Source organism: Eptesicus fuscus, chromosome 2 (genome assembly GCF_027574615.1).
Source record: "Eptesicus fuscus isolate TK198812 chromosome 2, DD_ASM_mEF_20220401, whole genome shotgun sequence".
NCBI lineage: Eukaryota > Metazoa > Chordata > Mammalia > Chiroptera > Vespertilionidae > Eptesicus > Eptesicus fuscus.
Window position 1 is genome coordinate 19,393,561 of NC_072474.1, and position 16,680 is coordinate 19,410,240.

The window sequence follows — 16,680 nt, forward strand, 5'->3', positions numbered from 1 at the left end:
TGATGGACACTTGGGCTGTTTACAGATCTTAGCTATTGTAAATAACACTGATATGAACATAGAGGTGCATATATTCTTTCTGATTGATATTTCAGGATCTTAGGATATATTCCTAGAAGTGGGATCACTGGGGCAAATGGCAGTTCCATTTTTAATATTTTGAGGAAACTCCATACTGTTTCCCACAGTGACTGTACCAGTCTGCATTACCACCAGCAGTGCACAAGGGTTCCCTTTTCTCCACATTCTCACCAGCACTTGTTGTTTGTTGATTTATTGATCATAGCCATTCTGGCAGGTGTGAGGTGATACCTCATTGTAGTTTCCATTTGCATCTCTCTGATAGTTAGTGACTTTGAGCATGTTTTCATGTCTCTTGGCCTTCTTTAGGTCCTCTTTGGAAAAGCATCTATTCAGGTCCTTTGCCCATTTTTTAATTGGATTGTTTGTTTTCCTGGTGTTGAGATGTGTACGTTCTTTATATATTTTGGAAATTAACCCCTTATTGACTTAAGGAGTTAAGGTTAACATCAATGATATGGGTGATATCATTGGCAAATATGTCCTCCCATAGAGCGGGTTCTCTTCATTTGTTGATGGTTTCTGTTGCTGTGCAGAAGCTCTAGAGCTCGAGTTGCTATACTGGGGGAAATGCCCTACTGCTACCCACCACTGCTACATCCTATCCAGAAGCAGAAATGTTCTCACTACTTTTGAAAGTTCTCTTTTATGTCCTCTACTTCATTCTGACTCAATAGCGTCCATCTATCATTCACCTTGTTTTCTGCTATTATGCTTGATATCCCACCAATTTCTCTTTACCTACTCACTTTGCCTTCTTAGTGCCCATAATGTTCAGACTTTAAGGGTTTCTTGGTAGAGATACAGCTTCATTATTCAGTTACTCCCACTACAGCTATCCTTCACTTTCATTGGGATACCCGCCCCCCCACCCCAACCTCTCTCTGCTTTCACTTCATCAGGTTTCTCATTTCTTCACTTCTTATGCTGCTTAGATTTTATGATCTATTATTTTAATAACACTCCTGCCAAACCTTATATCTCCTTGTCCCTCTATCTTTTCATCAAATCCATTTTCAAAAACCTAAGCCATGAATAAACACTAGTTTTTTGCTTTCTTTGCATTTGCACCCAGTCATCCCTTTCATTGTCAAATATCTTATGAACTATTTACTTTTACTCATTTTCTCACTCTTACCTCCGGTAAGCATTTCCTATCTGACTTTCACCCTCACTGACTCACCAAAATGGTTCTCACTAAGGCCATCAACTGTGAGATGATATCACCTACCACTTTTTGATAGTTTTATTTCATTTCTAAAAAATTAAAGTAATAAAATAATACTTGAAACTATAAAAGCTTATGGCTCATTTAATAGTCAGGTCTCCATTTTTCTGGATACATTTTCTATTGTTTTTTATTCATGTTTTTGGGTGTTAAAAATCCTGGGGCTTTCTTTTCTTTCCCACAGCTATATTCCTCTGAATTTCTATAAAGTAGCACTTAGCACACGGCACTGTTTCTTTGTTTTACGTGTATACTTTAGTATATTTTACCATAATTTACTCAGTTGCTCAGTCCAAGAACCTTGAAACATCTCAGCTCCTCTCTTTCCCACACCCCACATACAACCCATCAGCAAATTCTGTCAAATCTACCATCAGCATGTGTCCTCATTCTGGTCACTTCTCACCTTCTCCACAGTTACAGCCTAATCCTCGCTGCCCTGCTGTAATAGCCTCCAAATTGGTCTTTCTGTTTTCACTCTGCTTTCACATTGTAGCTAGAATGACCTTACTTTTTTGTTTTAAATGTAACTTAGTTATTGCTACTCCTCTACTTGTAACCTCCCAATGAATCCCCCATTTTGCACAGTAGAGGAAAAAAATATTTAATATAGTCCACAGGCCCTATCACAGTGCCACCCCACCACCTCTGTGACCCACCTCCCAATTCCTTGCTTACCAATCTCCAAGCACACCAACTTCTTCGGCATTCCTCAAACATATTAAGTCAAGCCTTAGTTACTGTTGATCAGCTGGGGTACTCTCACTCAGATATTTGCAGATTCCTTCATTCCATTTAAGTTTTTCTCAAATGAGACCCCACTGGGAAGGCTTTCCCTAATGTAGATCCTATTTAAAGTGATGCAGATACCATCACTCTCCATCCTGCATCCTACCTTTTCTTTATGGAGCTTATCACTACCTGAATCATATTATTATTTGTTAATTGAATATTTCCCCCCACTAGAATGGATGCTGCCTTGAGGCCTTAATTTTGTTTTGTTCTCAGGTATATGCCCAGGGTGTAGAACAATATTTGTTCAATAAGCGAATTAGTTTCTTCAGGCAAAGGACCATGTTATTTCTCTATCTCCATTACCTAGAATAAATCTGGGGTATGGAAACTCAATACATGTCTGTAAGGTGCCTCTGGAAGCTTCTTTTTTATGATTCTGGCCTAAAGTACCTTAACTGTATTGTTTGTTGATGTGAGGAGGGAAGGTTCTAAATCAGAGATTCATGGAACCATCATTGGGCTGCTCTAGGGATACATCTGCCCACTGAAACTGCTTGCAAAAATTTTGGTGTGCATTTTTGTGGGGATAGAGTCCACCATTACCATTCTACCCACATAAGACCCCCTCCCCTGTGCACCCCCTCTAAACCCTTGAGAATCACAGCCTTGGGTCAGCTTTACCGCTTAAGACAGTTTCCCTAGCATTCTGGCAGGTTACCTTCTCCATCAACCCCCATTCAGAACAAATTTCCCTTCCATTTTAAAACTCTCACTTCAGAGTCCTCTGACATTTCAATATTTTTAAAGCTGATTTTGTAAGGTTGTGCATAAATATACTATGTTGGAACATGGATATGTCCTATCTTCGCAGAATGCCTACAATGCTTAAAAGACTAGAGTACATGAAAATACGTTTAAACAACAACTATAGTAAGTATCTTTCATCCTTCTTCAAGTGTTTAGAAAACATTTCAGTATTTTGCCACATCTTCTGGTCATCATTAAGGAAAAGATGATGTGGCGTCTGTGACTGTGAGAGACACAGACTGAAGAGCTGTCCAAGGAGGAGAAATGTCGATGTCTGGCAGGCAGTGGAGAAACTTGGCATGATGTTTGTTTCTCCCACAGCGCCTACAGCATGATAGTAATTTTTTATTTAAAAAGGTGCTGAGAATAAAATGATAGCTCTAACAGAATGCCACACAACTAAATAAATAATACTGTGCTGTAATTACACATCCCATCTGCTTTCCTGTGAGAAACTCACAATCAGTCACCGACAAGCTGGCTGTGAAATTATAATTTCACGCTCTGCACAAAATAAATGATAAAACCAATTATTTACAAAAAGAATGAAAGAAGGGGGAGCCATTTTGGCTAAGCTTTGAATTTTAAGCTCAGTCTATTAGAGAAGCCATCGATTTATAGGGACACTTTTACATGTCTGTGAAGAAAATAAGACTGTCTAGGGTAGGGTTGTCTAACAGAACGTGGACGATGGCATTGCTGATCTGGGTCTCTAATACGGTAGTCACAGCCTCATGTGACACTTCAGCACTTGAAGTGTAACTAATGTGACTGAGGAACTGAATTTTTAATTTTTTTAATTGTTAATTTTATTAGCATAATTTTATTACTATAAGTTTAAATGTAAATAATTACATGTGACTAGTGATTACTGGATAGCACAAGTCTAAAAGAATACAAAATTACAAAGTTGAACTCAGTGAAAAGTAGATAAATCATGACAAGTGAATGATTTTTATGGTGCTGGTAAGTGCAAATAAAAGGCCTTTTTTTTTTTTTTTTTTTTTGGAAGGTGTTAACCACATCAGTGGTCTTGGATCACATGGAATCAATTACACAGGAAAAGAGAAACAGATATAAAAGGAAGTGTGAACTTTCAGTAAGACTACATAGATTTTAAATCTGCTAAAAAGCGTAAAGGTTAAAATGAAAACAGCTAATTTGTTTGGCCTCTAGTTTGCTTTACAACATGATTCAAGGTAACAAACATTTAGTGCAAGGGGAGCGAGCTGATAATTACACAGTTTCATATATGTGCATACTTATGAATTTATACTATATTTCTTATTCATGATGGCTTGTTTATCTGTGATGAAGGAAAGTAAGTCCCTATGATGCTTCATTTCTAGAAAAAAGTCTGGGGCAGTTTTGGCAGTCTTTGACAGAGTGTTAAAGATTGAGTTCTGAGGTTGATGAAGAAGTTTGAGGAAAAACAAGCCCCAGGAGACATCCCAGTCTTCCAAAGAACTGGGTTTGGTTGCCCAGATGAGGGAGCAGGTCCTACTATTGTATGTTGCTCCGATTCAACACTCACCGAGCTTAGCTTCCCCATAAACAATTAACTATGGAGAGAAGGTGTTGACCCGTTAACATAAATGGTCAGTTGATACTTAATCATTGATACTCTAGAGCCAGGTCACGTTCTCTTTCTAGTTTAGATACTGTGATTTGTCCACTGAAGCTCAATTGCCTCTGAAATAGTAAGAGAATAAAATTTCCATGCTCGTAAACTCGAAGACCTGGCCATGAATCGTGATGGCCATGCACCAGGCCTCCTGGAACTTTAGAGACCAGCTGGTCTTCCACAGCTGATCACCTGTCTCCTTTGACAGTTCAAACTTCTACAGTCCTATAGGATAATGAACAGTACCCTCAACTACGTTATTAATAACAACAGCATTTATTAAGCTCTTAACTAGTGCCAGGCACTGTTCTAAACATCTTACATTGATATAACCTTGCCTCTATGAGAAGATATTAAGTGGATGTCCTGTGAAGTGGATACCATTACATCCTCACTGAGGTATACAGAGGTTGGGAAATTTGCCCCAGATCATGGATGGTAAATGAAGGAGTGAGGGTTCAGATAGTTTAACTCCAGAACCTTACTCTTAGCTGCTGAATATCTTGCCTTATAATAAATATTTCCCACTAAGGTAATTTCTATTAGTAATTATTTTATGCAATCATTCCACAGTAAATTTGCCATTTATTATAGCATCGCTAACAGCCTTTCAACCAAACATGGGGGAGCAGAATGTACTAGTAGCTGTATTGTTTGTTTAAGCCACATCTTCCAACATCTAGGCATCTTCTTAGCTAGTGTTCCCTTTTATGAGAAGGAATGGAGATCAATAAACCATATATGCACATATTAATGTATGTTTTGTCAAGAAGAATATTAAGAAAAGCAAAAGGAGTTTTTTGTTTTAAACATATCACTAAGCACTCCTCTTCTCTCTGTCCCTATTACCCATTTTAACTAGTAGTTGAAAGACTAATGAAAATAAAATTTATTGACATGCACTAGAATATTCATGGCTACACATTTATAACACCCCAAATGGGAAACTACTAAAAATGCCTATCAATGCTAGAATAAATAGGTAAATTGAGGTATAGTCATACAATGAGATGTCATATAGCAATAAGAAAAAAAATCACAATTATATGCAACAGTATAGATAAATCTAAAAAATGCACTATTAAACCGAAGTCAGATAAAAGAGAATATACTTTATGGTTCCATTTATATATTTCAAATACAGGTCACACTATTCTATGATGTTAGAGTCCTTGGCGGGCATGGGGGATTCCTGGGAGACTGGTCATATTTTGTTTTGTTTTTATCTGGGTGCTGGTTACATGGGTGTGTTCGTTGTGTAAAAATTAATTGAACTGTATCTTTCTGAGCACTTTTCTGTATGTATATTATGCTTCAATAAAAAGCTTAAAAATTGGGGAAAGAAAGAATATGTTTGGAAACAATAGTTTCAGGAAATATATAAAAAAGCAAAACTACCATTAGTTGACACAGAGAAGTTTATTTTCTCAGGCAGTTATGTATCTCTGTTTTATAAGTGGTTTTCATTTATAACTTGTACATCAAACCTTGCCTAGACTTTGAAGAAGAATGCCTTGTAACAAATTCCAAGTTCAGATGCCTTACATTGTAGTATACTGTTTTAAAGTATTAGAATTTACAAGACAGAAAAGTAGTTAGATATTTTAATATTAATATATCAACTTTTTAGCATAAAGTCAGAGTAGGGGAAAGATGGAAGGACCCGGGGGCAATCAGTAGTTAGGGACCATTGGTAACTGCTGCACATGCCTCCGACTGCCCCCAAGGCTGTTGTGAACTTAGAAAGCAAGAGCTAGATTTCTGTTAAAGCTAGGGTTGCATTGGTTTCTCAAGTCTTGATACCCAAGGATTAGGATACAGAGAATAATACTAGGAATACATGATAAAATTACAGAAAGAGTCTTAGACTAATACATCCATTAATAGTCCCTTACTTCTAATTTTAATCCAAAGTGTTTGTCATCAAGTACTATGTTCATGAGTTCACTTTCTAGTAATAAAATGTCAGCAAAAGGAGAGGTAATGAAAACCTAGAATGTAATGAAAACTAAGAGAATTTGTTATGTTTTAAGAGTATGTTCAAAGGAGAGCAGCCAGATTGATGAAAATACATCAGGAGACCACAATGCAAAGCTTTCTTAAACCTGGGCAGATAGGTGCTTCCATAGCCTCTGTCCCCAACTGTACTGAAGTGTGTGTGTGTGTGTGTGTGTGTGTGTGTGTGTGTGTGTGTGAGTCTAAAGGATTCCCATGATTTAAATATTATTAGTGAGTATTAACTATGTACCAGGTAATGAGAACTTTATATGTTTTATTTCATTTTAATTCATACAACAACTGAAATGAGTCGGTCGTCACAATTCCCATTGAAGAAATAAAGAAAAACTGAAATAACTTGTCCAAATTTCACAACTTCATAAAACACACACACATACCATTTGTAAGAGGCAGAACAGGGACCAAGCTTGCATTAGTAATTGGAGCTTGATGCTCCAATGCACTAAATTCAGTTTCTTTCAAACTATAAAATCCTGTGAGTTGACTATACATGCTTTTTTTTATTATTATTATTCATGTTTTATTTGAAGAAAATCATACCAAGTATCTCTCAAAATAAATTTCTAAACTAAAAATTGTCCAGGGTCATTTTCTATTTTAAACATCATTTTTCAGTAATTCAAAAAATGTGAAGAGAGAAGATAAAAACATGCTTTTAAAAGACAGAAAAGGGGCTTTGTGTTATAAGGAATGTATTACGTAAGCATTTGGAATAGAAATTGATGATAAATCCAGACTTCTCTCTCCACAGAATTGGAAAATACAAGTCTTCTGACGTCCATAAGGTCATCCTCTGACAACCTTATATACAAATATAATAGCTATAGTATAATTCCCAGTTAATTGTGAAAATTCACTTGGATAATGAACATTAATGAGAGACTGGCAAATGTAAAGTATTTAGAAGAACAAACCAAAACTATTTATTCATTAACTTGGCTTATAAAGATGCCATCCACATACTAAAAGCTAATAATTACTCTTTAATTGTGCTAATTAGGTAATGACAATGCTGTAAATGTTTGTTTATATAATATTAGATTTCTCTGACTAATCTTATCATTAGTCAGACTTTGGACTTCTGCCACCATGTACGCATATACTGGTACATGCCAAACTGTTTGAACAATTTCTTTTTAAAACTGGTTGTTGATGTGCTACTAGTATTCAAATCAGAAACTTACCACATCCTTAGGAGGGGGTTCTGCTTCCTTCTTTATCTTTTTACCCATTCTGGGAAAAGATGCAATAAATGGTTAAAGTGTCGTTTACATATTATTTATGTATAAATTTCTCAGTTATCTATATCTTTATGAGGTCTATTTCCTTTAAATTTTACCTAAAAAGAGACAATGAGATACATGTAGAAATTACTGCATATGTACAAATATGTTACCTACATCCCCATTCAAACCATGATTTTAAAGGAACTGATTGATAAGATTGTTGGGAATTAGTCCTGGCTTCCAGTTTGGAAAGAAAGAGAATATATTATTAGTGACATAACTTTCACTTTTTAGTTTACCATGTAGGGCTTGGGAGACAAAGTCCAAGTTACTTTTGAGATCTGCAAGAACGTTTTGCCACAAAAGGAGGGATTTTTGTCTTCTTTCTTGCATCGATCTATCCCAAGCACCTAGAAGAGTATCTGGCACATAGTAGACATTCAGCATTTATAAAAATAATTAACTCTGTTTTCCTGGGAGTAATGGTTTTGTGAATTGTATCCAAGATCTATCAACTCCAGATGAACATTTGTGTCATTTTCCCAAATAACAAAATTTTATCTGATGTAATCCAGAGCTCAATAAAAACTAATTGAGAATCTAAAGAAATGCATTCTTGGGAAATAGGGATTACTCCTTGCAAAAACACTTTTCTACCTGCCCTCATGTATCCATGCCTGTGTGGAAAAAGTAAAAGGAATCGTAGACATAGTTGATATACCACAGAGGATTAACTCCACCTGGGTACAGAAAACTTTTCAAGATGTTGGTGACTGTTAGAACAACCCTAGAAATCTTTCAAATTTTCTCCAATGAAAGTTCATGGGATTATGTTTAGCATTAGGCAATCTCACTCAGAGGGTATATTCTAGTTTTAAGAAAATGACTACAGTCTCAAAAGAAATCCTGAGAAATAGAAAATCCTTGGAATCTACAATGTCAGCATTAGTTCAGATGGCTGTCAAGGGAGAAACGCAGCTGCTAGCATGAGAGACACTGACCAGAATTTATCACATATGTTAAAAACCACATGATCCTACAAACTCATAGGGACTTTTGAAAGACATCTACTCCAAGTCCCTAACTTCAGTTCACATAAATTTCAAGATCTTTGATTGCCTGGACAATCTTACTCTGTGATGCACTTCCTCACACTATATCCAGTATATTAAAATGTTAAAATACACCCCCATCCCCCATCCTATATAATAAAAGGCTAATATGCAAATAGACCGAACAGCAGAACAACCGAACAACCGGTTGCTATGACGTGTGCTGACCACCAGGGGGCGCGCACGGAACATGGCGGGCATTGGCAGCAGGTGGCAGAGTGCGGAACATGGCGGGTGGCGGCCACGGCGGGATGGTGGAGCAGGTGAGCGGGGGCGCCAGACCAAGGTGGGGCACCGGTCGCTGTCATCAGGGCTAGCCTCTGGTGGTTACTGAAAACTCTTTGCTCCCACGTGCCATGGTACCGCCTGTAGCTCGCACCTGCAGATGGTGCTGGAGCTTCCCCTAGCACCTGCTGCCAGCACCCAGCGCCGGTCCCGATCACTTGGTGCCGTCAGCAGGTGCGAGTGGTGGCTGCCGGCCCTGATCACCCCTGAGGGCTTCTTTACCTCCCCCTGCTCCTAGGGGACGATCAGGGCAGCAGCTGCTGCTCACACCCACTACTGATGCCAGCCCCAATCGCTCAGTACCTGTCAAGGGTTGTGAGAGGGGCCGCTGCCAGCACGTGGAAGTGGCGGCAGTAGGAGCAGGGCTGCCGTAGACAGGGGACTGGGGGCCATGCAGGGAGGGGCTGGGCAGGGGTGTGGAGGATGGGCTGAGACCTGCCCCTGTTAATGGGGGAGGATGTATAAAGCTGACATAGGCCACAGACAAGGAGCCTCAGGGATGACCCTAAGATTTTTTTTTTTAATTTGTAAACTTATTTCACTTAAAATCAATATGATACAATTAAATTATCTTATTTTATTCTTTGAAGATTTGTTTTCCTTTAAAGCTACAGAGATGTCGAATTAAAAATAACAAATCCCTTTGACTTTTTGAAGCAAACTAAACCTGTTTCCCTTGACTATTTTATCACCTGCCCATTGATTTATTTTATTGTACTAAAACACACATAAAATTTACAATTTTAACCATTTTTGAGTGTACCACTTATAAAGGCAATGCATTTCACTAAAGAGAATTTGTAAAACCAAGAAGGCCACATGAAATAAAACAAAAATCACTCATAAATAAGCTCCGTGAGTTAACACTATTTTAATATAGTTCTTTTGTGTGTGTGTGTTTTCTACAGTGATTTTACCATCCTACTTGGATTTCTATCCCCTATTCTCAACATCCTTTCCTGGGACCATTTCATACTAAATTCTTAAATTAATGAACAGGTTTTGAAACCTCTGCCTCAATTTATTGCTCCAATCATATCCAATGAATCAGCATGTGTCATTTAAAATAATACTTAAAAAGCCACTATGTATCTAGCCCGTCTCCTACTATTGAGCATTTGTTTCCAATTTTATGGAACTATGGGCAAGACAGCAATGAACTTTAGACATAAATAAATGCATCCTTAGACATAAAATTTTCATCCACATCCTCAACTGTTTATTTAGAATAAATCCCTAGCTGCAGAAGAACTAGATGAAAAGGTATGAACCTCATACTCAACGCATTGGGTATGAAAACAAGTTGGCTTTAATTTTGCAGCTTCTTGATTTTTTGAGTTTACTGATCATTCACATTTCTCCTTCGTGAACTTTCAGGTCTAGGCGGTCTTAAATATTTTCCAATGGGAAGATTTATTTTGAGAAGACTTAAAGGGGAGGGAGAGGGCTAGAGCAAGTCGAGACCCACTCCCTGAGTCAAGTAACGGAATCTGAAACCCTCAGATCTCTTCTCGGGGTCTGGGGTCTCGGTTTTGTGGTCTGTTAAAGGGGAGGTGACCAGATGCTTATGAAACCCACTCCTAGCCCAGCCTAACACTGCGCGTGTAGGCGAGGGACCGACCACCCCTCGCCAAGGGTTCCCTTAGTTGTCCCCGATGTCCCCACCCGCGCGGCACCTGCTCCGGTCCCCACGTTTTGCTGGGACTTCTGCCCTGGGCCTCCCCAAGCCGCGTGGGAGCCGTGCAGCCGCCCCCTCCCTTTACCTGCCAGGAGATCCCCGCGAGCAGCTGCTCCCTAGACTCCGCGAACAGCACACGCCAAGGCTACTCCTAGTCCAAGGTTGTCCCCGGTTGCTAGGCGACGCCGGGCGGCGCCTGCGCAGCGGGAACCCCCACGTCCGGTCCGGGGAGCGCGCTCGGCGGTCCTGCGCGCCCCTCGGCCCGCGGGAATAGCGGCCGCTACCAGAGGGGCCACGTTCGCGCTCAGTTACCAGCGTCCCTCGTTTGGGGACAGGACAGACACTGGAATCCTGCCCGTCCAGGTGAAAACTGTACATCGGGACGCGGTGCAGCCGCAAATGCTGCCCAGAGGACTGGCTACGGGTTCACCTGCGCCGAGATGCTCCCGAGGACAGGCCTCAGGCGGAATCCGTGCGGACAACCTACAAATCGCCACGTCCTGCCAGGACTTCGCTGAGCTGCCGACCCGCACTGCCAGCTCCCCAGCACCGAGCCTCCAGTCTTTCCCCGCAGAACTTACCCGTCCCTTCGAACCCCTCCTTTCTTTCCTCTTTCTGCATTCCTCCCCAAGGTCTGGACAAGAACCGCAGGTTCTCTTCATCCTCTTCCGCTGCCAACTCCAATCAGCAGCTGAGTCCATTAGCCATCTCTGTTTTGGCCCCTATTTTGCCCCCTCGCTCCATACTGTCACCCCAATCGAGGGCCTCCTAACTGATGACTGTGGTTTCTCCCTCCTTCCAGTTCTTTCTACATACCGCAGACAGATCAACTTCCAGAAATCATTGCTCTAGTCGTGTCACTCCCCTACTCAAAGCTCACTGGCTTTTTCCCAAAATAGTCTACACTCATTAACCTGGTGTTCGAAGCTGACTGCCTTATCCCTAATCTTTCAGGACAGCCTATTTCCCACCAGTCTCCCGCCATACAAGCACCCCCAAAATTTTTCCCTACTTTCTCCTCTAGATTTTTGCTCACCCTATTGCTTTATCATCTATTCAACAAATATGTATTAAGCGATTACTATTTGTCAGGTTATATGCAACTTTTGGAATATTCTTTCTTTCCTACTTAAGCGCTATTCAAGGGATATCTTCATGAAATACTATTTGATTGACTTTAGCAAAAAATCTGCCCCTCCCTGGAATCCCCCTTGCACACTCCATCTTCTACCAGCTCCTGTTGGCCCCCCAACCCCAAGAGTGCTTTATACAGTTGCTACTTCACATCCCTTTATGTCTCCTCTCGCCTTTTAAATTACCTGATAAATAGCTTTCTACATATTTAGCAATTCTTTTTTAAAATTTTACCTTTATTATTACAGATGTCCCATTCCCCCCCCCATTGACCCTTTTCCTGCCCACTCCCTTCCTCTCCCCAGGCCTTCACCCCACTATTGTCTGTGCCCATGGGTTATTTATATAAGCATATAAATTTTTTGGTTGATCTCTTCCCTCCCACCCTGCCCCCATTCCCTCTGAGGATCCTCAATCGGTTACATGCTTCTTTGTATTAAATTTTCTGTGGTCAAATAAAACTTAATTTCTGTCTCTGATTGGACCTTGAATATTACACCCCTAGGACTTCAGCCTCTCCTTTGCTTCCAAGCCTTTGCCCTTCAGTATATGTGAACTCTCTCCTATGCCTTATGCAAATAATAATAATAATATAATAAATAAATAAATAAAAAATAAATAAATAAATAAATAAATAAAATGAACCTCCTTTGGTCCTGTATCTCCTTCTAGCTATCATTCTATTTTTCTCTTTCTCTTCTTGACTGTGACTTTCCAAAAAAGTAGCCTGCATTTGATACTTCCATATTTTTAACCTCTCATTCACTCTTCAAGCTATAGTCATCTGGTTTGGTCCCACCACAGAATCTATCAAAATCTATTGGCTATATTTCTTAGTCTTCATCTTCCTTGACCTCACTGCTGCATATAACCCTCTTGATGATACCTCATTTTTGAAACACCATCTTTAGTTTCCTTGATACTATTTGCTCTTAACCTCTTATTTTCATGACTACTATTTCAGGTTTTTTTTATAGGATCTAAAATGTTGATATTGCCCAGGGATCTGTTCCTGACTCTCTTCTCATACTATATGCTTTTCCAGGGTGACCTTTTACATATTTGTGACTTCACTGCCATGTATATAGCTCCAAATCAGACTCCAATACTGAGCTTTAGGCTTATATACCCATCCTCTTTCTGCATGTTCACAGGCACCTCAAATATCAACATTAACCCACCTAAACTCGTCATTTTCTCAATATAAACATTGTTTTTTCTATTTATCAAGGGGTAATATCATCTACCTAAATACCCAACAAGAAGTCTAACACTTATCCTAGAATCATTATTCTTCATAAGCAGTCAGTTATTGGATTCCCCAAAAGTCCCTTGAATTTATTCTGACTTTTCCATTTCCATAGCCCAACTACAGAATGTCACCATCCCTTACTGTATTCATCTAACAAGCCTTCTGACAGGTTTCCCATCTTCTAGCTTCATCCGAACTCCAATCCATCTTCTCAGGATGATCAGTTATCTTTATATTATAATACTAGTAGCCCCTTGCAGGAAGATTCCTGCAATAGGGCTTCCTGCTGCACTCTCCCCCGCCCCGCCTGCTTGCCTCCCTTCTCCGCTGGCCCCACCTGCTTGCTTCTCCACAGCTTCGCTCCCTTCTGCAGCGCTTGGCTTCTTCCTATGCTGTCTTGATATGCAAATTAACCGCCATCTTGGTTGGGTTAATTTGCATACTTGCACCTGATTGGCTGGTGGGCGTGGCTTGGTTGTAGCGAAGGTGCGGTCAATTTGCATATTGCTCTTTTATTAGGTAGGATGCCTCTCTCTTTTCTGGCTCCCAATTGCTCTGCCACATACATGATGAAATGCAACAAGATTTTTTTTTTTTAATCTTTATTGTTGAAAGTATTACAGATGCCCCTTTTTTCCCCATTGGCCCCTTCTAACCTGCACCCACACTCCTACTCCAGGCCTTCACCACACTATTGTCTGTGTCCATGAGTTATGCATATATGCATGCAAGTTCTTTGGTTAATCTCTTCCCATCCACCCACCCATCCCTGGGGCCTTTCCTCTGAGATTCATCAGTCTGTTCCACGTTTCTATGTCTCTGGATCTATTTTGTTCATCAGTTTATTTTTTTCTTTATTTTTCACATATGAGTGAGATCATGTGATACTTGTCTTTCTCTGACTGGTTTATTTCACTTAGCATAATACTATCCAGGTCTCTCTGCTGTCTCAAAGGGTAAGAGATTCCTCTACCCTCCCCCCCCCCTTTTTATTTACTGCTGCATAGTATTCCATGGTGTAACAAGATTCTTAAATTGGCATTCAAGGCCTGTTCTGGCTGACTGCACACTATTGCAATAGCTTCTCTAATCACTAAAAAAAACAAAAGCAAATTGCTTGTAATATTCCAAGTATACCATGGCATTTTATGCCCTTCATTCTCCTAATTGGCCTGAAAACTATCTATTGATCTTTCAAATTTTCAGTCATGATTTTCTCCAGAAAGTCTTCATTGACTTCTCTAGACATCACAAAACATTTCTCATTTTATGCCATCACTGTATTTTACCCTTGCTCTATTTCTGCTGTTTTCACATGATACTGTAAATTATTTGCTTCTCTGTGTCTCCCTAATTAAGCTGTTTCTTAATGTTCTTCAAATAACTAATATTTGTTGAATTCTCATGATGAGACAATTATAAAGTGGTTAAAGTACATCATTAAATCCCCACAATAACCTTATGAGGGATGAATAAAATAATTGGCATAAGTTCTCTCTTCTGATGGCTGGCAAAGGCAAGACTTGAAGCAAGGTCAGCTTGACCCTTATAGCCAAGTTCTGAACCAACACAATGTTATAACAAATTGTAAAGAGCTTTCATGAAATCATTAAAACTGCCGTTTTAATTTTTTCCACAGATTTAGTCTTTACTACAAATGTCTATTTATTTTTTGGTCCTATTTATTTTACTATACACAGTTGGATGACTTTTGACAAATGTTTATAGTTGTGTGACCACTACCACAGTGAAGGTACAGAACATTTCCATCATCCCAAATTTCCTTCCTGCCCCTTTGAAATCAAACCTCTCCCTCCACCCCCACTACCCTGGGAACAACTGATCTCGTTCCCCCGCCCCCTCCCTATAATTTTGCCTTTTCCAGAATGTCTTATACATGGAACCACACAATATGCTGCCTTTTGTGTCTGCTTCTTTAATTTAGCATAATGCTTCTGAGACTTGTCCATGGTGTTCTTGTCTCCTGATTCCGAGTAGGATTACACTACATGGATGCACAACATCCGTTCACTGGTTGATGGACATTTGGGTTCTTTCCAATTTTGGACTGTTATAAATAAATCTGCTCTAAACATTTATATACAGGCTTTTGTGTAAACATATGTTTCTCCCTTCTCAGGAAAATACCCAAGAGTGGAATTTCTGGGTCTTATGCCATGTGTATGAGAACTTGCCAAACTGTTTTCCAAAGGAATTATATTTGCACTCCCACCAACAGTAAGTGAGAGATCCAATTGCTTCATATGCTCTACAACACTTGATATTGTCAGTCCTTTTAATTTTAGCCATCCTAGTGGGTGTGTGGTGGTATCTCCATCTGGTTTTAATTTGCATTTTCTTTATGACTAGTGATAAACTCATTCTCTGTACTCATTCTCTATACTTGTTAACCATTTCTATATCTTTTTTTGTGTGCGTGTAAAGTCTCTGTTCAAATATCTTTTTTACTTTTAATTGAGTTGTTTATCTTACACTGTTGAATTGTAACAGTTCTCTAAATATTCTGGGTATAGGTCATTTATCACATTAATGTAATTTGGAAATATTTTCTGAAGTATATACCTTATTTTATTTCTTAAAATTGTTTTCAAAGACCAGAAGCTTTCAATTTTAAAAAATATATATATTTTATTGATTTTTTACAGAGAGGAAGTGAGAGGGACAGAGAGTTAGAAACATCAATGAGAGAGAAACATTGCTCAGTCGCCTCCTGCACACTCCCCACTGGGTATGTGCCCACAACCAAGGTACATGCCCTTGACTGGAATCGAACCTGGGACCCTTGAGTCCGCAGGCCAACGCTCTATCCACTGAGCCAAACCGGTTAGGGCAGAAGCTTTCAATTTTGATAAAGTCCAATTCATTTATTTTTTTAAGGTTAGGACTCTTTGTTTTGTTTTTGCCCTAAGAAATATTTGCCTAACCACTGCCAAAAGTATAAAATAAAGAGCTTTTCTTATGTTTTGCTTTAGAAGTCTTATTATTTTGACTCTTACATTTAGGTCTGTGATCTGTTTCAAGTTAAATTTTGTAAATGGTACAAGATGGGAGTTGAGGGTAACAATTTTACATATGAATATCCAAATGTTTCAGTACCAGTTGAAGAAAGCACTTCTCTTTCTATTTTGAATTACCTTGGCATCTTTGTCAAAAATAAGTTTATCCTTTATATTTATGTCTATGTCTGGACTCTATTCTGTTTCCTTGATTAATATATATATCCTTATACTAATACCACAATCTGGGGATTAAGCCTACAACCTGAGCATGTGCTCTGACCAGAATCAAACAGTGGACTCCTGGTTCATAGGGTGACATTCAACCACTGACCCACACCAGTCGCACTTTTGAAATAGATATTCATGTAATCTATAAATAAAGACATTTTTACTTCATTCTTTTCAGTCTGGAAGTCTTTCCTTTTTTTCTTGCCCCACTGCACTAGGTAAAATCTCCAGCACAATGTTGAATAGAAATG

General features: G+C 39.2%; 1 protein-coding gene across 2 annotated transcripts in view; it reads right to left on the minus strand.

Annotated features, from left to right (window-relative positions):
• The window catches only part of ARMC3 (armadillo repeat containing 3), an 89,327-nt gene extending 78,408 nt beyond the window's left edge, over nt 1-10,919 (minus strand). For both annotated transcript variants that reach the window (XM_054722715.1, XM_054722714.1), the window contains exons 1-2: nt 10,881-10,919; nt 7,679-7,727 (exon numbers count right to left, since the gene is read on the minus strand). In XM_054722715.1, coding sequence (XP_054578690.1) covers nt 7,679-7,726 — 48 coding nt within the window. In that variant the 5' untranslated portion in view covers nt 7,727; nt 10,881-10,919. The remainder of the gene's footprint in view (nt 1-7,678; nt 7,728-10,880) is intronic.
• Between the last annotated feature and the right edge of the window lie 5,761 nt (nt 10,920-16,680).